The following is a 21,058-nucleotide window of genomic DNA, read 5'->3' as shown; positions in this document are numbered from 1 at the left end:
GACTCTGCTCAGTTCAGAGTCTGCTTAAATTTCTCTCTCCCTCTGCTTCTCCCTCTCCCCAACCTTGTGCACTCACTCGCACTCTCCCTAAGATAGATAAATGAATTTATTTATTTATTTTTACTCATTTGTCAGAGAAAGAGCACAAGCAGGGGGAATGGCAAGCAGAGGGAGCCCGATGTAGGATTCAATCCCAGGACTGGGGTTATGACCTTTACCAAAGGCAGATGCCTAACCGGCTGAGCCACCCAGGCATTCCTAGATAAATGAATCTTTCTTTTTTCTTTTAAGGTTTTATATGACAGCACAAGCAGGGGAGGCAGAGGGAGAAGGAGAAGCAGACTCCCCACTGAGCAGGGAGCCCAGTGGGGACTTGATGCCAGGACCCTGGGATCATGACCTGAGCTGAAGGCAGACGCTTAACCAACTGAGCCACCCAGGTGCCCCAATTGAATCTTTTAAAAAAAAAAAAAAAAAAAAAATGATGAATCGGCCATAGTGAAGACCAGATTCTGACTTGCCTGCACGTGTCTTCTGGAAAACAGTAGGCATTAATCGTTTATTCAGTAACTGTTTAGTGAGTGCTTACCGCTTACTATATGCCGTAAGTTGTAGAATAGAGCATTTTCCCTCCAGCAGCTGACAGTCTTCTCAGCAGTAAGACATACTCACAAAGAATTACAAACAAGAGGGGCGCCTGGGTGGCTCAGTGGGCTAAGCCTCTGCCTTCGGCTCAGGTCATGATCTCAGGGTCCTGGGATCGAGTCCCGCATCGGGCTCTCTGCTCAGCGGGGAGCCTGCTTCCTCCTCTCTCTCTGCCTGCCTCTCTGCATACTTGTAATCTCTGTCAAATAAATAAATAAAATCTTAAAAAAAAAATTACAAACAAGATAATGTAATAGATAAAGCAGCTGTCAAATGAGGGGTCCAGACTTGAGAGGAAGAGAGCTATCACTTCTCACTCAAACGATGGGGAAGATATCATGATGGAATTGGAACTTAAGAGCCTTGAACAACAGGTGTATTTAGACAGCAGCTGTCACCATCTGAGAATCATCAATTTTGGTTTCAAGGGGGAATTCCCTATTGGCCAGGATATGTGCGTGGTGTCCCCTGAATGAAACGGAGCATATTTCCTCTAGAAACATTGGGTGCTTTTTAAAAAAATTTTTAAATTTTATTTGGCGGGCAGGGGGTGGGGAGTGCGCAGTAGAAGGACAGAGAACCTCAGGCTCCAACGTGGAGCCCAGCATGGGACTCAGTGTCATGCCCCTGAGATCACCTGAGCCGAAATCAAGTCGGACACTAAACTGCGCCAGCCAGGTGCCCCCTAGAAACACTGCTTTATGTTTATTTAAACTACAGTTCAGTGGTAGGCTGTGTTCTGGGAGGCGGGTCGGTAGGTAGGTGGATAGAGGTAGGGAGAAAGGAAGAGGGAGAAAGAAACTATAAATGTACAAAGCTATAAGCCGCGGGGACCTGAGGTGGGCCTCCGTATGCGCCACTGATGGGAAGGGCTGTCCTGCTGTTCTGAACAGCCAGTTTACAGGGGAGACTGCGGTGCCACCTGTTTGCACGGAAGAAACCGTAACAGGGAAAGTTTCTGAGCAGAGGAGCAATATCAACGTCTTATTTTAGGAAAGTAGTCTGGTGCAAGCATCCACCGGAGTGGATTTCCGCTGCTGAACTTTCAAGGAGGTCACTGCTGAAGCCAGGTGTGAGGGTAACAGCAGGAGAGGACAGATGCAAAGGACAATATGCAAACCACATCCACTGGAGAAAGCAGTATTGCAAAAACACAGTCACAGAATTTACCTGGCAACTGGGTTCATTTGCGAATACAAAAAATACTCACACGCCTGCTGGGTGCCAGGCACTGAAGACCTAACGTGAGCCAGACAAAGCCCATCCTCATGGAGCTTAGAGCTTAAGTACAGTAGGGAAGGACAAGTCATTCCTTCACATTTGAGGATTTCCCATGTACCAGGTGGTGACAGATGGGAAGCATTAGCAGTAAATAAAAATTGTTAATCTCTACTTTCACAGAGCTGACATTCTGGCACAGAACAGATATCGGGGCAGCTGGGTGGCTCAGTCGGTTAAACATCCGACTCTTCACCTTGGTTCAGGTCTTAATCTCGGGGTCATGAGTTCAAGGCCTGAGCTGGGCTCCATGCTCCGCATGGAGCCTACTTTAAAAATATGTGTCTAAAGGGAAGAGTAGGGACAGCAGCATGCAGATGTTCACCAGAACGGACAGGGACAGCAGAGTGGGGTGTGTTCCTTATTCAAGAATTTGGGCAGTGAGGGGCACCTGGGTGGCTCAGTGAGTTAAGCCTCTGCCTTCAGCTCGGGTCATGATCTCAGGGTCCTGGGATTGAGCCCCATGTCGGGCTCCCTGCTCAGCGGGGAGCCTACTTCCCCACCCCCTCTCTTTGCCTGCCTCTCTGCCTACTTGTGATCTCTGTCAAATAAATAAATAAAATATTTTTTAAAAAAATTGGGGCAGTGAATGAAAAGTGAAACTGGTGGTGAAGAGAACAGTGGGGCCAAGTAAAGTATTTTTCAGGATCATACAAGTAGGGTCAGGTAGTAAGGGTTGAACATGAGCTAAGGGCACTTTGTTTTTTTTTAAAGATATATTAATTTAGAGAGAGAAAAAGCGTGTGCCGGGGTTGGGGGGCAGAGAGAGAGGGCCAGAGAATCCCCAGCAGACTCCCTGGTGAGCAAGGAGCCCAATGCAGGACTTGAACCTGCCACCCTAAGATCATGACCTGAACCAAAATCAGGAGGCGAAAATTTAACTGACTGAGTCACCCAGGCACCCTTTTAGAGCTCAACTGGCAAAGGGTCGGGAAGTGTGGTATCACCAGTGGGGAGGCTGGGAGGGTCGAGGAGAGGGGACCTCGAGCCTGAGGCCTATGACAGCCAGCAGTGCTCCCTCTAGGGGAGCAGCAGGGGCCTGGAGGGAGCTGTGAAATCCACATTTCAGACTGGTGAGCGGTAGAATCAAGTTGCTGACACAGGCAGTGAGAGAGGCAGACATGCTGCGATCATTTAAGTAGGAAGAAGCAGGTGGCAAAGCAGAATTGAGAATGGGAGGGGGAACTGAACACCAGGGACTTTGAATGAGGAGTCAGGATGCGACACCTCTAACACACTGGTCCAAGAGGGAGGGAATAAACAAAGTTTTGATGGAACTGCAAACTGGCCTTGATCCCACCCCTGCATGTCTGGTGCCGTTCTGGGAGACTTGACAACCGCCCTCAGGTAGCCCCTCAGGTAGAATCGAGTAAGCATCAAGTTCCCTGCTTGCAGGGACCATCCTGGTGTTCTCTGGACACGGCAGGCACTGATGTCTCTGTTGCATTCAAGTGAAGCCACACGGAGAACTGGCGAAATAGAAGGAACATCAGAAATAATACAGTTGAGGGCGCCTGGGTGGCTCAGTGGGTTAAGCCGCTGCCTTCAGCTCAGGTCATGATCTCAGAGTCCTGGGATCGAGTCCCGCATCGGGCTCTCTGCTCAGCAGAGAGCCTGCTTCCCTCTCTCTCTCTCTGGCTGCCTCTCTGTCTACTTGTGATTTCTCTCTGTCAAATTAATAAATAAAATCTTTAAAAAAAAAAAAATAAAATAAAAAAAAAAAAAAAAAAAAAATAAATAATACAGTTGAACTCTCTCAAGTTTGCATTCCGTGGGGTGTGGGCCGAGTTTGGGGCCTATCACCAGAACACGGGGTCAAACCAGTCACTTCGGTAGGATTTCTCTCCCCAATTTTAGATTAGATCTGTGGTTTTCCAAGTGTGGCCTGGGAAGCCCAGGGCTCCCCAAGACCCTTTCAAAGATCTGCAACGTGAAAACAGTTTTGTAATACTGAGATGTTACTTGCCTTTTCCACACTCGCCTGCTCACAAGTGTACAGTGAGGTTTCCAGAGAGACTACTTGATAGAACGCAACAGATTGACTGCAGAAGCAGACATGAAAATCCAGACATTAAAGAGACATAAAAAATGCAAAAGAATGCTGCTTTCCTCACTAAAATGGCTTTCATTTTGGAAAACTGAGTTCTATTTACTATGGTTACTTATGGCAACATGTAATGGGCTTATTATTTTTAAAAGAGCACAGCTTATACAAGTTGACCAGTTTTGATGTCTACAGTAGTATCAGTAAGAGACGTAGAAGCAAGAGGTCTTTGGGGTCCTCAGTAATTTTTCAAAGTGTAAAAGGGTCCTGAGGCCAATATTTGAGAAATGCTAGACCAGATACTGCTGCACCTGGCCTCCCACCTCCCATGAGGTAAGAGTACGAATGGTAAGAAGGAGCTAACGTGGCTTCCGCCGGGCTGATGCCATCTTGACCAGAGAAACTGGTCTCAGAGAAGGTGACGGACATATTCCATGCGGGGGACACACAGGAGAGTCACACAGAAACCCACTGAAGGGGTAATCCTCGGACTGGTTTTTCCAGTTTCCTGAGCTCCATCAGTATCCACACCACCCTTCCAGCCAGCCAGGCTGCGGGGGACCCTCCTGACACAACCGGAGGACAGCTAGGAAAGTCCAGTGAAATGCCTGGGCTCTGTGTCTTAGGAAAAGTGAAACCCAGTCAGTCACTCCACAGAACCGCATGCCAACAACTGGGCTAGTTTCCCTTGTTGAATTCATCTTCCCAAATTGTTATGGAATGGCCCGTGGGCCTGGTGACCAGAGGATCAAGAGAGACTTTTCCCAGTTCCACAAGCCAAATGGCTACAAGAACTTACAGATGCTCCTTTCCATCTGTATCTCCACTTCTGTCCTCCTAAAACAAGGACCAGCCCCTTCGGGCTTCACCGGTACCACTCAGACAAGGATGGCAAAGGGTTTTCCTGCCCGGGCACAGGAAGCCCCCCAGCCCGGTGCGGACACGTCTCACGCCATGTCATGGGTCCAAACATAGTAATCATCACTTCTCAGGAAGAATTTGATTTTAAGTTTGGAGCTTTTTACACTTCAGACCCCCAAAAGTTAACCAGGCATCTGCAGATTCTGGGCCCAGCAGGAAGACCTCAGGACTTGGGACACGCTGTCGCGCTCATGGTCCCTCTGGCTCAGGCCCTTCCCGTTGACATGGCTCATTTTAATGCTCATTATCCACCAAGCAAGCAGCTCCCGGGTGCCTGGCCTCATGCCGCATCCTGTCCCTCTACAGGTAAGGACTCATGGGCTCCGGGGAAGGAACATGCTTGGGTCATCTGGCTTGACATCAAGCGGTGAAGTTAAGGTTCCAGCCTGCCCCTGCGTCCAGCCAGCTCCCCAGCAGTGCACGGCCCAGAGCGAAAGCGCCATCTGCGTTTCCTTAAAAGCCTCTCAGGACCTAGATCTTTCAGTGTGGCTTTTCCTGTTTCTCCCTATTGTTCTAATCTAGAAAGGCTTGAAGCAATTTACAACACGTCCATACAGACTCCTACTTAGAAAAACATTCCTAACAACTGATCTTGTTTCCAAAGCTGCTCTCAGTAAAATGAGGACGTGAAATCCCTGCAAACAGAAGACTCAGTCCTGCAGGCCCCTTGCCCCGGCTCCCAAGTGGGCATCACAGCAGGGAGCTGAAGGGAACTTCCCTGGAGGCTTCGTTCCTAGAAGGGACGTGAAGTATGTCACCTGCCCCCACATTTTAAAATACTCTTGATGCGCAGAATTCCAGAGGCTCCCAGAGTTAGGTGAAGAAGGGGTGAGAGGCTCGGTTTCGTTTTCCCTGGGTTAACTAGGGGCATATTTTGTCACTGCCTTTGGGATGCATGCAGAGCACAGCAGTCTCCGCCCTGGAGCGTCACTGGGAGTCACTGTCTTTTTAAAGTGTCCTGTGAATGGGGTGAGGTACAGATCAGCCCATGTAGCATCCGCGGAGCCCCAGCCAGTCCCCCAGAGCTGCTCAGACACCCACGCAGTGTGCTGCACAAGGAGTGAAAGGGCTGGAGGCACCGGCTGTGAAGAACGGAAAATGCCCGGCCTAACTAGCCAGCACGGAAGAGCAAAGCCAAGGGTATGTGCTCTGGGGACAGACTGCCATTGATGAGCCGTATGACCCCAGGCGAATGACTACACACTCTCCCAAATTCCCTCCTCTGGAAAACAGTAACCACAGAGAACCTACTTCACAGGCGGAAAGGATGAAAGAAAATGCCAAATGTCATTGGTTATAATCACTATTGGAACTTTGAAAACAAGAGCGTCTCAGAGCTCCGTCCCAAATCCTTCATTTGACAGATGAACACATTGGCCCGAAGAGGACGGACGGCCTGCCCCAGGGGAAGCGGCTCCGCTGATCACTGGGGCAAACGGCTTTGCTTCTCCGCTGCGGAGCACCACTTCCTCTGGGGCATCCACACAGGGCTGCTGTTTCTGGGACTGCCGACAGGGTCGTCTGTGCCTGCTCCGCCCTTCGAGGCTCACTTTCCAAGAGCCCACACCCCCCTGCGACCTGAAGGAATGCACTTCATCGTGCTCCGGGAGCCTCTGAGTCATCTCTACGAACCAGCCTCCATCCATCCGTCCTGGACGGAGAGCTCTCATCCTCCTCCAGTTTCTGGAACTAGGACCTGGTGTTTTTCCTTTGGATCTTGCTTCCTGACTGTCTTCCACCTCTCAGTACATCAGGTTTCCCTCCCAACTTCACACCGGGGGCTGAATGCCAGAGACAGACAGAAGCATCTGTTCTAAGATCCCGGAGGAAACACTGAAGACCGCACCTCAGAGCTCACCGCGCTTTCCCAGCCCACGGCCCCTCACACAGAAACTTCATCTGCCGCCCCATGGCTGAGTGGCCGAGGTGACCGCATGTGCAGACAGCTTGCTAGACATCTGCCCCAGGCAGCTGAGAGGCTGCTGATGACCATCTGAATCCCAGTAGCAGGGAACAGTTACCATGGCTACCGAAAGCTGCACCCATTGGCGGCTGTGGCTCTGGGGACTGACCCAGCCGACCTCTCCAGCTCCCCTGCAGCCCTGGGAGTCTATGGTTACACTGAGCAAGCTGAGCCCGTGCCTGCTACAAGAAAATAGGAAGTCCTGTGACATAGAAGGTTCGGGCATAGACAGCAAGGATTTCATCAGAAGTATCTCAGAGGTCACCTTGTCTTACTCATCAGAAGTGCTGAGTCACGGGGCTACTTTCTACCTCTGCTGCATTAAAACGCCGTGCCTTGATTGTTTTGGTCCATTTTAGACCCTCTACAAGATGAGTTCGCTACCACCACATTTAATCTTCCTTCCTTTTACAGCTCTGGCCAGTCATTTCAGTAGAGCTTTATTCCGTATTGTGATCACGGAAACAGCCCAGAAAAACTTGCGTCACTGGGCCCAGAGGGGTGTGCTCCATCAGACAGGACATGTGGATCACGAGCCTTCTAAGAACCAGGAGGAAGGAAGTCATTCATAAAGGAGGCAGATGCTGAGCTGCAGCTTTGCTTTCCTCTTGCAAGTCCTCTGACTCCAGGAATGTGGTTCATCCTTCCGCCACAGAGGGGACGGGCTTCTCTTTAAAACCAGCCTGCCAGAAGCTGCCCACCTTTCCGAATTAGGAAAGAGCTGGCAAGTGGCTAATTTGACCCCTGCATTTTCCATACTCGGGGAGATCACGGGCCTGGCTGCGCACCTCCCAAGACCCGACCTCTGGACAGAGAAGCGTGCAGACTTCTGCAGGACCTGCCAGAATGGGAGAAATGCCCAGAAGCCAAAGCGCTGCCGATGCTCCTGAGAAAGGCTGCAAGCCTTGCCTGACTCCTGATGCACGAAGCTTTCTGTTAGACAACTGCTTGGAGATTTTTTTTTAAATCTGCTTATATCAAGATTAAATCAAAGCCTTTATTAAACATTCCTCCTTCAAACAACCCGCATTTGAGCCAGTACCCCTCCCCGACTTGTGAACTGTGAGGGCGCTGTGTCCCATTCCCCCGACAGGTTGCACAACACTGCAAAGCCACACCAAGACACAGAACCCCAGGCCGACCTCCAGGGGCCGTGTCCCACTCAGGATCTAGGCAGAGGCTGGTAGCACGGGCTCCCGAAGCAGAGCTCAAGTGCAGGGGGAGAGGAACCGGAGGTCTGGCCCCACCTGTTCCAGACCCAGCCATGCTCAGCTGGATGGTCCACTCGTGGCTGTCACCTGGTGAGGCTCACACATGTGCTTTTCCGTCTCTTCTCCAAAGAAAAAGGTGAGAGATGGAGGAGGCAATTTTCAGTTGTGTGTGGGTTTGATTTAAGGCTTTGGCTGTGGTCTTTTGAAATATTAAAATACTTTCTGGGAACGCCATCTCCTAAGCTCCCCATCGGAACAAACGTATTTTCAAAAATGAAAACATTGAACAAAGAGGTGGAGCCCGGCCCGGGATACCGGCGGATCAGGTCAGGATGGTGTCGTCCACCTGCTCTGTGGAGTCGGCCTGGCTGGCCAGCTTCTTCAGGGACCGGCGGTTGCACTCATTCAGCACCTCCAAGCTGGCCACATCCAGGATCTTGGAGAGGGCCTGTGGGGAGGATGGAAAGGAGGAGACGTCAGAAAACTGGACTGCAGTTTTCTCCAAGCCCATGCAAAAACAGTGTTAACCTCAGAACTAGATGTGGCGGAATCTGACAAAATAAAGGGAGTCCAACGGATCCCCGAAGTCATGTGCTGAGTAGGGGTGGGGCAGAGCAGGGAGGGTTTCTGGGGCTGGGGGCCATGTGACACTCTATGTCACAGGGAGCCGTGCTTGTTCGGTGGAGCATGCGACTCTTGATCTTGGGGTTATGAGTTCAAGCCCCATGTCGGGTGTAGAGAGTACATAAAAAATTAAAAATTAAAAAAAAAAAAAAAGGTGCCTAGGGGTGGAGGAATGTGTGAGGGGGGCTCTGGGCTTCACCAGGCAGCCCCCCTGGGACTGGCTTCATAGTTTGGGTGCCATGTGACACTCTATTTGGAGAAAGGGCTCTGTTGCCAAAAGAAACCTGAACGCCACAGGAACAGAGGACTGTTTTTAGGCACCAGACCGGTCACCTGACCACAATCTGCCCCTCACAGTCAGCATAGGGAGTAGCAGAGCAGAGCCTGATCCTCGGGGATGCCGCCCAGAAGGACAGTCGCCCGCTGAATAGCAGCCACAGGTGCCCACCTGGAACAGCTCTTCACCCTGCCGCATCTTCAGGAGGTTGACGATCGCCTGGTCGCTGTAGGCCCTCACGACGGTGTTTTTATCCTTAGTGTTGTCCAGTAGAGCCTTCAGGATGGGTTTGATGGCCTGGGGGTCCAGGGGAGGCAGCGGGTCCTTGTTTGCCCACCAGATCATCTTCTCGGCCACCAGCCTGATGTCACTGGATGGGTTCTGCAGACACTGTGAAGAGGACCAAGCGCTTTTAGTCAGGCACATCCAGTCTGTTTCTCAAGGAAGCCCCTATTTCTACCCTGACACTCCCTCTTCATCGGGAAACTGACCCCAGTGCTCCATTCTGAGGTCTGCCTTTCCCCTCGTGGGTGGGTGACAGACAGGCTGTGACATCTCTGCCCCTCACGTCGTCTCGTGCCACTCTCCCTTTTGGTCACTACTCCTGGCCCACATGGGCTTTCATTTCCTCAGACATTCCTGCCCCTTCCTACCCTGGGGCCTCCACACTGGCTGGTCCCACTGCCTGGGCCATGCCTGCCCCTGGTCCTTGCATGGATGGCTCCTTCTCCTCCTTCAGGCCTCAGCTCAGGTGTCTGCCCTCAAAGGTCTCTGCTGACAACCCTCCCTAAATTAGGGCCCTCCCCATCCCCACAGGCTTTCTGTGCATCTCAACTCCACAGATCTTGTTTGCCGCATGCAATTCCACGCCTGGAGGGTCTGGCCCAGCCGGGCACATGGAGGATCCTAAGTCAACACTGAGGAAGAGCCGTGTGCAAGGTGAGGGCATCACACAGGCTCAATCTAATGGGGGCCCTGAGAACTTGCAGCGGGGCTCCCGGCTCTGCAAGAACCTCATCACTCAATCAAGGGCCACACACCAGCAGCCCTGACATCACCCGAGAGCTGGTTACAAAGGCAGAGCCTCACACTTGGCCCCACCTCTTCGAATATAAATTCTGGGTCTGACTTGTCTGTACGTTCATGTTTGAGAAGCACGCTTTAGGACATGGGTGGCAAGGGCCCACTGTCCGGCTCTTGCAGCCACCATGATAACCATGCTAAGAGCCATGCCAGCAAAAAGGAAGCAGGGAAGAAAAGATCTACTATGATTTGAACCCAGGTCCATCCCAAAGTTTACTAAATCCAGATGCCTAGGGGCATCTGGGTGGCTCAGTCATTAAGTGTCTGCCTTTGGCTGGGATCATGGTCCCAGGGTCCTGGGATCGTGCCCTACATCGTGCTGTTTGCTCAATGAGAAGCCTGCTTCTCCCTTTGTCTGATGCTCCCCCTGCTTGTGTTTTCTCTCTGTCAAATAAATAAATAAATAAATAAGATCTTTAAAAATAAAGGAAAAAAGAACTAAATTCCTGGGGATAGGACAGGAAAAACTAAATCCAGATGCCTAGAAAAAAACGCCTAAGAGAGTGGTTCTTAAAGGTCTTATGTGCAGAATACATACCTGTCAACACTTAAATATCAGAAAAAAAAAGAATACAATTTTAAGAATGGCAAACGATGTCAATAAACACTCCACCAAGTGAATGTAGGGCTGGCTAATAAGCACATAAAAATTTTCTATAGGAGCGTCTGGGTGGCTCAGTCGGTTAAGAATCCCACTCTTGGCTTCAGCTGAGGTGATGATCTCAGGTTCATGAGATCGAGCCACACATCAGACTCTGCACTCAGTGTGGAGTTGGTCTGAGATTCTCTCCTTCCCCCTCTGCCCCTCCACTCACATGCATACTCTCTCTAAAAATAAATGAAATCTAAAAAAAACATTTGTTCTACATCATTACCCATAGACAAATGCAAATTAAATCATGATGTGACACCACAGCACATGTCTGAGAAAGGACAAAATTAAAACAAAGAAATGTTTTTAAAAATATATAAAAATAGTGGTTCTTAACTTGATTTGGGGTCACAGGTCTACCTGAAAATCTGACAGGAAGTCAGGCACTCTTCCAGAGAAAAAAGCACACAGAACCCCTCTGTGTTCCATTCCCACGGGTTCAGAGATCTCCCAGACAGAGCCAGCCTGACAGCATATACTTCCAGGGTTCTCTGGTCATGGGTCCTTCTCACAGGCTGCCCCCACTCACCTTAATGAACAGGCTGGACAGTTTGGCGGGCAACTGTGCTCCTCCCGTCTCGATGTGATGTTTCATCAGGAAGCCCATGCCCCGAACCCCACTCACCGCAATGGGGATCTGTGGGGAGAGGAGAGAGGTGGCTGGGGTGGCATCCTGCCCTTTCCTCAGAACAGTAGAGACAGGCTCTGTCCCATCCCCAGGAATCTCCAGGACCCCAGCCCCTCACACAAGCTTCCCCCGGCCGCCCCACATACAACTTCACATCCAAGACTCTTTGACAGCTCTCTTTCAGACAGGCTGCTCTGGCTAGGAGGCCGACAAAGCCTGTATCACAGCTTTCCAGGAGTGGGGTTCAGAGACCTTCTGACCTAGAAGGAACCTCTAGATGCTCCCACCCAAACTCCTCATTGTTTACAGGTGATGGAACTAAGGCCCAAGGAGATCAAGTGGTGGCCCAAGGGTACAGAAAGTTACTGACAAAGTCAAAATTCAAACCCAGGCCTCTCACCGTCCAGTCTGGGGTTGAGCCATCCCCCCAACCCCACCCCCCCTGCTACATCAACAAGGCTACAGCAGTGGAATTTAGGCGAGAGGAGGAGGAGGAGGATGGGTCTGGTTGCCCCTAAGCCTTACCCTGTCTGCCATGGCATTGCTGAGGATCATGTCCTGAACTTCACCGCTATACCTGCCCGCACAGAGTCTGCCGGGAGCCACATTCACAGCCACGGACAGCGCCAGGCTCCGCCCGTGCCGAACCATCCAGTCAATGCCGGACACGTCCGCTGAGTGGAAGGACACAACTGATCGACCTGCACTTTACAGTGTGCCCCTACCACCCGTGAAGCCCCCAGGCCTCCCCCACCTGGGCCTGGAGGAAATCCCAGTCCACACTGCACCCGGCCTCCCTGCCCAATGTGGCAAGTTAAGGAGAGGTCTCTCTCAAGCTGCTTTGGACTCGCGGCTGTGTTCTCTGAGCAGAGACACAAGACGTTACAGCACCACTGGAAACTCCAGTTTGCTTCAAGAGCTCAATTCCTCAGGAGAGGCTAGCTGCCAGAAGGCCCTTCGGCGGCAGGGGTGGGGTGGGGTGGAGACGGGCCCTGCAGGAGGTCCCCGGTGCAGAGGAGACCTACCCAGCAAGCACTGCTGAAGAACAGCGTTGAGCTCCTCTTCAGTCAGAAAGGCACAAAGCTCACCCAGGCAGCCAGCCGAGGAGATGCGCGTATTGTCCTGACGGGGCACAGAAGTGAGTGAAAGGCAGCGACAGCCACACCACCAGCTCCCAGGTCAGTGGGGCCAGCCACTCTGCCCAGGATGGAGGGCAGGGGAGGTGGCAGAACAAGGCGACTCGGGAGCTCTAAACCCCGTCCTCACTGCAGGCACTCGCGCTCCTGCCGCCAGGGCGGGACCGCCATTCCTGGCAGCCGCCACTGGGCGTGGAGTGAACCGCCACACGCCCAGCACTCCGCTCAATTTTAGAAAACTCCAGTGTGTGTGCATATGGTAACCACCAGCATAATAGCAATAATAACCGTGTTTACGTAGCACCTTTCTTCTTAGAAAGTCGGAATGTTTTCCGTGTGTTCTCTCAAGTAGTCTCAACAGCCCTGGGAGGCAGGGAGGGGCCCAGAGGGGGCGGCAGGCCCAGAGACCCTGTCTGAGCTCCTTTCCCCACAGCACTCCTCCCCTGCCAACCCTGTATGTCATCTTGTGTCCAGAGCGACACCCTGCTACCTCTCTACTATGCTGGTGCCCTAGAGCCACCTCTATTATTTGGGTTTGTCCTAGGAAGTCAGAATGAAGCCACTAATCAACCCGAGGAAGGTAAGTGAAAGCCGAGCATTTTCTGTCAAAATCAGAGCCAGATGCGGCCTGCTCCTTGCTGCTCCCTAGCCAGCAACCTACGAGAGAGTGAGGGAGCGGATTTTCAGTTATGTGCTATGTTATTAATAAGTGCCAACCTGATGTGCCTCCCCCAAAACCAACCAACCAGCCAATCAGGGCTAAGGGCCTGCTGAGAGGCCAATGCCAGGCTGGCACCCTGGGTGGCCCCCGCTGATCCAGGGGAAGCTCTGAGAAGGAGGAGAATGGTATGACCACAGTTTGGGCCTCTGAGCTCCAAGCAGAAGCCCAGGTGCCAAGCAAGACTAAAGCTGGCTCTCTCTGACGCCCACTCTCTCCAACAGGATCTATTTTAAGCTCCACTGTGGTGAAATGCAAATTGGCCTAAATACTAACTTTTGCTTACACTGGGCATGGCCCTGTAAAAATCCTGACAGACTGTGACCAAAGGAAGGAACAGTCTCCCATCTGCACCCCGAGAGAAGGCGGGGGCTCTAGTCAGAGAGCAGCAGCTGGGGATAGGGCCAGACTTCCAGAGCAGTGGTAAGCCCAGCGGGGACAAGGGCTGGCCCCACGTGGGCACACAATGAAAACATGTGAACCAAAGGCCTCACTCCAGAGATTAGCCTCACAAATGTAAATTAGGCTGCACAGCAGAGGGCCCACCACTGCCTCAAAGAAGAAAGAGAGAATTCTTACCCACAGACCCAACTCGCTACCGGACCTGCCTCAGCGCTGGGCAGCAAATGAGTACTTAACACCCGCTTTCAGACTGGGGAAGGGAGGGCTGCGCGATGGAACGAGACAGCGCAGAGGTCAGAGGGCTTGGATTCTGGCTCTGGCTCCACCCCTCACTAGGGTGCGGCCCCAGGTGAGTCTCACCCTCTCCGACAGGGCTAACACCTCCCAGCCTGTCCCGGACCCTAAAAGCCAAATTCCTTAAGGGCCGTGACCATACCTGCTTCACCTCTGCGTGAAGACCCTGAACCAATAAATGAATTTCCTGAACCAATAAATGAACCTCTTCATTTGACACATGGGGAAACGAGGGGCAAAGATGGAAAGTAGCTCGTTGAAGATTAGACAGCAAGTTAATGAGAGGTCCTACCTTTCCTTACTGTGAAAAGCTTACCTTCCTTATCTGTGAATCAGAGCCGACACCAACACCACCCGCCCCATCTCCTTCACAACTGAATGCCTGGGAAACCATACAGAGTGATGGGCCCGTCGGGAATGATTATTACCACTGAGCAATTGGCAGCTATACCTAGTTCTTCTAACACAAACCAGAGACGCCAACCAAAGCAAAGAGAAGGGGAACCAGCTGAGCCCACCAGCCCCGCCACCCACCCGCAGCCATACCTCGTCGTGTCCCAGCATGCTCAGCAGGAGCGAGACAATGTTCTTCCGAATGGCCACATCCACTTTGGCCCCTGCTCCCTGAATCACAAACCTCAGGGCCTGCAGCATGGTGTCCCTACAGAACCAATGCACCCAACTTAAACCCTGGCTCTCCTTCACCACTGCTCCCGCCCACATACGCCCAGTCCGGCCCGGGGAGGCTTTGACAGCTGCCGGGCCTCCTCACGGCCAAGCACTGCCCCAGCAGCCCCTCACCTGACTCCCGGGTCTTCCATGACACGGATTCCATTCAGCAGCTCGGTGAAGAGGGGGTCCACCTTGATGTGGATGGAGATGAGCTTCCCCAGCGCGTCAGCAGCCTTCAGGCGTACCCCCCGGTTGGAGTCCTGTAGGGCTTTGGTAAACGTGGTCTGCAGCTGGGGCAGGAAGGGCTTCAGGGCAATCCCAACCTGTTTGAGAGACCCACGCAAGAAGCACAGCTGCGCTGGAGGCCAAGGCCACCACGCGCTACAGGCACAAAGCAATCATAGACCACCATGGGTGGAACCAGCTCCCACACGCAGGCTGGGAACAGACGTTCCAAAAGACAGGAGAGCCAGCACAAACAGGTTCTGTTCAGTCCCATTTTCAGCATCTTTCACTGAACTGGGAGGAAGAGGAAGAGGACCACCAGCACGGCCACCACCTCCTCCAAGGGAGCCACTGGTTGGCTTAAAGGGAGACTAGTCCGCATAGACAAGTAACCTGAAACCTCCACCTGCGAATACATGAGAGAGTGGGGCCGGGGCGCCTGGGCAGCTCAGTCGGTTAAGTGACGGGTTTCAGCTCAGGCTGTGATCTCATGGGTCATGAGACTGAACCCTGCATCAGGTCTGCACCTGGCACGGAGTCTGCTTGGGACTCTCTCCCTCTAACCCTCGCCCCATCTCTCTTTAAAATAAATAAATCTTAAAAAATAAAAGAGGGGCACCCGAGTGGCTCAGTCCATTAAGTGTCTACCTTCGGCTCAGGTCATGATCTCGGGGTCCTGGGATTGAGCCCTGCATCAGGCTCCCCACTCAGGGAGGAATCTGCTTGTCCCTCTCCCTTTGCCCCTCCCCCTGTTCATGCTCTCTCTTACTTGCTCACTCTCAAATAAATAAATAATCTTAAAAAAAAAAAAAAAAAGGAAAGAAAGAGCAGGACAGGATGATGGCTGTCCTATTCCAGTGCTAAGACGAGGCAATGAACTACGTATAGAAGGGCAGGTGCCGTCTTCTTAGCAGTCGATACACGGGCAGAGCACGGACATGGAGCCCCCAGGACAATCTTATGAAACAAATGATCTCAGAAAGTCACCCCTCCCAAGACTGAAGATTTACTTATTGTTAAACGGGAAAATCAAAGCAGCTGTTTGGAGGTATGCAAATACTGGGGTTGTGGGCTGTGGGCTGCTGGGAGGCACACTATGGAGTGAAGCCAGTAAATCAGAGGTAGGAACCATCTGGCCATGGATGACATCGACTCATGGCCTGAGGGACAAAGTCTGTGAGGAAAGGGCTCCATTTGTACACAGAGTTATAAAACACCACAGAAGAGAACAGCACAGGGGTGCCTGGGTGGCTCAGTTGGTTAAGCATCCGATGGTGATTTCGACTCAGGCCATGGGATCAAGCCCTGCATCAAGGCTCCGTAATGACCACGGAGCCTGCTTGAGATTCCCTCTGCCCCTCCCCCTGCTTATTGAGTGTGCTCTCTCTCTTAAATAAAAAAAATCTTAAAAAAAAAAAGCACAGAACACAGGTGAAAATGATACTTAATTTTTTAAAAAAGACCCATCTTCTATAGAGTAAGGCTAATGCTCACAATGTCATGTTTTATCTGGAAAGTTGCTCCCCACACCTTCCCCTCAAAAGGCGTGGGGGGAGAGAAAACTACAAATTTTAAGCTTGCTTTTTCCAAACCTCAAGTAAGAATTAAAAAAAAAAAAAATTCCGGGGCACCTGGGTGGCTCACTGGGTTAAGCCTCTGCCTTCGGCTCAGGTCATGGTCTTAGGGTCCTAGGGTCGAGCCCTGCATTAGGCTCTCTGCTCAGCAGGGAGCCTGCTCCCCCCACCCCCCGCTCTGCCTGCCTCCTCTCTGCCTACTTGTGATCTCCCTCTCTGTCAAATAAATAAATAAAATCTTTAAAATTAAATAAATAAAAATAAAAATTTTTTAAAAATCCATTTTTATAACAACAACTCTTGGCTCTGTTTCTAATTTTTTTACATCTAAAGGGCTTAATAATTGCCCCATGAACTATCAGAAACGGTTAATATGTTGGCTCTTTGCTTCTTATACTTTTGCCAGAGACTGAAGTTATTCCAACTGTGCCAAACTTCCCTCTCGTTCCTCATCAGACCCTCCGCAACCCTCTTTATGAGGCAGCAACAGAGAACAGAAGCATATTTAAACAATGTGTAATCGTATTTACGCAGCCCTGGATTTTTTCCTTTGAACCAACAGTTCTTCAAAAAACAGCAAGGAGCACTAGTGCACAGCACTCAAAAGCTGACAGGCAGCAAGCCCAGTGGCTGGTCCTCCAGGCCCCACACTGTGCAGCACTGCACGTAGCAGGCAGTGGCAGCACTCCCAGATCACAGGTAAGGAGACAGGTGAGGAGGTTCCTGGACTCTCCCAGGGTCATTCCGGCCACACAATTACCAAGTGGTGGACCTGGAATTGACCAGTGTGTACAGTTAGTCTAGTACCCAGCGTCTCAACACCCTCTGCCACGCTGTTCCTCCGTCATGAGCTGTCACCTTGCGGCCACAAGACACCAACTGGCAGACAGATCTGTTCTCTAAGACCCAAAGGGACTGAGAGATGAACTCATCAGTGGCTCACCTTGGCCAGCAAGAGGCTGAGTGTCTCGAGCAGGGCTGCCTTCACGTTCCAGCTGAACCGGTCCCCCAGGATGCGGATCAGAGGCCCAGTGATGCTGACCACGGAGGGCCTCAGGGCGTCAGCTGAGGTCAGGCGGATCACCAAACCTAAAGCTTTAGCTGCTTCCTCTTTCTGTTCCGGGCTGCCGGTCAGGACACCCTCCCGCAACACTGGAAGGATGGAGGTTACCCCCTGACAAGAGAAGTGCATGTGAGAGTCAAATCTCAAAGTCACTGGGCTCAGGTGTCTTCTGTGCAAAGCATGCCCCTCCTGTTAGCCATCCTCTCTGCGACTCCATGAGAGACTTGGTTCAGGTGCCACAGTCCCAGCATGAGAGGGGCTGGGGAATGGCCCTGACTAGGCAGTGATGAGAAGAGCAGAGCTCTGGCACACCCATCACACACAGGTACACGTGCTGTCACCTCTGTGACTCATGTGCTCTGACTGAGGTGGCCTCCCCAGTTTAAACTGAAGGCGGCACGGACGCCACCCTCCTACGGCCACCATGGGGAAGAAACACGCTTCTGGGAAGGGGTCGAACAGCACCCAGCATCAAGGGGGCAGGCAGAGGAAGGCCACATGCCTGCAGCCCGCCACACGGGGCCCTGGCTCACCTTCTTCGGGAGGCAGAAGCCTGGCACATGCTCCCCTTTGCTCTCATTCCCTATGAGGCGGATTTCTTTGTGCAGTTCTTCAATTAGTGCCAGCTGGTTGCCAGCATCAAGTTTCTTCTGTGGGAAGCCAGGAAAGAGCAGAGAGGATGTCAGGGCTCTAAGTACAGCCCTCCCAAGACAGCTTCAGAATAACACCGCAGGGCGAGGGGCGTGGGTGGGAGTGTAAGAAAGTCTGGCCACACATGGCCAACGCTGCGGCTGCCTAACAGGTACGTCGTGGGCTATTTTAAGGGTCTAGTCTTCCGGGCGTCTGGACTGGTCTATACTCAAAAGCCGGCTCTGCAGTCTGCAGCCCCCTCACCTTGGTGATGGCATTCAGGGCATCCCAGCTCTCCTCCAGAACCACCGGACTGGAGTCGTTGAAGAGGCGGATCAGGCCGGAGACCAGGCTCCGCAGGTGGCTGGTGTAGTCAGCCTTCGAGCGCGAACAGTAAATGTTGAGGATGATGGCAGCGGCCTGCCTCATGCCCACCTCGGGGCTTCGGGTGGCTTCCAGCAGATCCTCAATGATGATCCGGTGCCCAGTGTCATCCTCTACGGAGAGGATCACGGCCTGACAGTTGGCCATCTCCTGAAACCACAGGGGACGCCCAGGCTGAGCACAGCTCCTCTGGGGCAGGCCAGGATGGCTGGAAGAAGGCTGCCAGGGGTCAACGTGCCGCTCACCAGCTGCTCGTCCGGAGTCCCAAGCTTCTCCTTCAGGGCCAACATGACCGCCGGGAGGATCACTCCAAGGTGACGGGTCAAGGCATCGCCGGCCACAGACGAAAGGAAAGCCAGCACGCGGGTGTTGACAGGTGGAGTCGTCAGCTGCGGAACGATGAACGTCAGTTCAGTGACCACTGCGCCAGGCTCCGGGAGATCCTATCGCTGCTGTTCCAAGCACAGTGTCTGCTCTGGGGCCCCCTGCTCCCACCACCAGCCTCCCCCAGCTTCCGAGCTCGGAAAAGGTCTCCAGAGCAGGCTGAGGAATGATCACGTGGCTGAGGTTCCTGGGCCAGAGGGGCCTGGCCACAGGCGGAATTTACCTTGGGCACGAGGTAAGGGAGCACCACACGACTCTTGATGGCCATAACCTGCTTCAGACCATCCAGGGCAAATTCTGACACTTCCTCATCATCCTGCAGGAGGGCATCGGGGGCAACGCTGAGCAGCTGGCTCCCGGCCCCACCTCAGCTGTCTAGACCAACCTCCACCAACCTGCTTCACCACTTTCCTCCCTCCCCTCCCAGTGCACCCACACTTACTGACTGTCGGAGAAGCACAGAGCCAAATCTGAGCCTGCCACACCCACTCCCTCGGGGGCCCAAACTGCGGCTGCTTTGGCAGAATGACCCCCCGCGTTTTGCTTCCACAAAGACAGTAAAAGCCCAACTGGTAGGTGTGTGGCAGATCCGCTCACCAGCTGCTTCAGTAAAAACGGGAGAATGTCCTCCAGAGCCTGATGGCCAATGGTGGAGTGCAGCTGCTCAAAGGTCTTGGCTGCGGCCTCTCTGACCTCCTCCAGCGGGTCACACAGAGCCTTCCTCGCCGTGGGTACAAGGGACTCGGAGAAGTACAGCACCTGCAACAGCACCCGCGCCGTGTATCTGAGGCAGCAGAAGCAGCGAAGGGGCGGAAGCCAGCGAAGTGGGGGGGTGGACGAGGACCCTCGGCCCAGCCAGGCCACCACCACCAAACCCCCTTGGCTTGACTTTTAACTTAGCGACTCTGTGAAAATGAGCAAGTATCAAACAGCAGAGAGGATATGCAGCCTACAACTGAGGAGCCTCATTTTTTAGGTGAGTTCTCCAGATACTCTCCATCTACCATAGGAGCTCCTTCCCACAGCAAGGCTCTGCACGACGTGACCCCTCTCCCCCAATTCCCTCCACTCATCCTCTTGGAAATCTCCAAGTGTTTCATGACTCAAAACACTCGTTCCTCGGTGACATCTTAGGGGTTACCTCGGGGCTAATGACAGCTCTGCTCCCTTTGGAACTAGTCCTCCCCCTGCCCACCGGAGGCAAAGCCCACTATGAATCAGGGCCACTGGCAGCAAGGTCTCAGCCTTTGGGGGAACTCAGTAACTATTCCGTGAATCACAGCTCTAGTTGGGGACTTTTGTATTTTTTGCCAAAAGCAAACATAAACCCCCAAATGTAATACTTATACTGATAACACACTGATACGGGGGAAGTCACCAGGAACTCAGAGGAGGATACTCACTCAGGCTAAGCAACTGGCCATGTGCTTACAATTTTGACCAGTCATCCACTTCCTGGCTTTTATGCCAACTGAGAGCCCTACGCCAGCTCCATCATTTCCCAGGGGTGTTCCAAGGATCACCTTCAGAAAGTAAGTTCAGGGCAAGGATCGCCAGCCCCCTGAACGTGGCTGCTGTGGGACAGTATCACTGCTGGAAATGACGCACTTCCGCCCACTGGGTACTTACACTCATCTGCTCCACTCCTCATAAGAGTGCGGGCAGCCTTCCCGCTCCTACAGCCCCAGCACAAGCGTGTGTGCACAGGCTCCCTTCCTTGCCAAGGACACTATACATTTTAATTGAACTTTAGCAGTGACACAAAAGGGATTAATCAGGAGTGGCCTCAGGAGCAGTGAGAAAAAGATCATCTCCAATTTCCACAGGCCACGCAAGGCCTCCATGTTGCTTCATTCTTAGCCTGGGAAACCGACAAGGAAACTCCAGTCCAGCCCTGCTGCCAGCAACACCCTCCAGAGTGAGGCCTGCAGCATGTCCCCAAGGATGAAGTGTCCCTAGCTTCTCCCCTAATCTGTCCCCAGCCCTGCACGTCAGGTCACTTCTGGGGCCCTTAGAAAACACTCACAGCGTCCCGGCTGGTGGACTTCATGATCTCGCTCAGCCCAATGCACACGCCCTGCCTCTCGTCACTCTTCTGAGACCTCAGGCCTTCCTCCAGGATGGGGATGATCTCGGGCAGGATTTTCTCCCCTAACTTCCGGACGAGGTCGCCCAATGTCCTTGCTGCAATCTGTCAGCAGAGATGAAGCCAGGACATCAGTGTGGGCAAACCCCAGGGTACCCAGAAGG

General features: G+C 52.6%; 1 protein-coding gene across 1 annotated transcript in view; it reads right to left on the bottom strand.

Moving 5' to 3' along the window:
- Positions 1-7,828: 7,828 nt before the first annotated feature.
- Positions 7,829-21,058, bottom strand: part of GCN1 (GCN1 activator of EIF2AK4) — a 59,016-nt gene continuing 45,786 nt past the window's right edge. The window contains exons 45-58 of the mRNA XM_032309066.1: positions 20,835-20,999; positions 19,406-19,567; positions 19,032-19,124; positions 18,670-18,813; positions 18,305-18,574; positions 17,944-18,057; positions 17,291-17,521; positions 14,678-14,871; positions 14,423-14,537; positions 12,352-12,448; positions 11,852-12,000; positions 11,228-11,335; positions 9,135-9,353; positions 7,829-8,510 (exon numbers count right to left, since the gene is read on the bottom strand). Of these exons, the coding sequence (XP_032164957.1) occupies positions 8,385-8,510; positions 9,135-9,353; positions 11,228-11,335; positions 11,852-12,000; positions 12,352-12,448; positions 14,423-14,537; positions 14,678-14,871; positions 17,291-17,521; positions 17,944-18,057; positions 18,305-18,574; positions 18,670-18,813; positions 19,032-19,124; positions 19,406-19,567; positions 20,835-20,999 (2,187 nt within the window). The 3' untranslated portion in view covers positions 7,829-8,384. The remainder of the gene's footprint in view (positions 8,511-9,134; positions 9,354-11,227; positions 11,336-11,851; positions 12,001-12,351; positions 12,449-14,422; positions 14,538-14,677; positions 14,872-17,290; positions 17,522-17,943; positions 18,058-18,304; positions 18,575-18,669; positions 18,814-19,031; positions 19,125-19,405; positions 19,568-20,834; positions 21,000-21,058) is intronic.

Source organism: Mustela erminea, chromosome 13 (assembly GCF_009829155.1).
Source record: "Mustela erminea isolate mMusErm1 chromosome 13, mMusErm1.Pri, whole genome shotgun sequence".
Classification (NCBI taxonomy): domain Eukaryota; kingdom Metazoa; phylum Chordata; class Mammalia; order Carnivora; family Mustelidae; genus Mustela; species Mustela erminea.
Note: the sequence above shows the minus strand (reverse complement) of the source record. Positions and strands in the feature narration are given on the sequence as shown.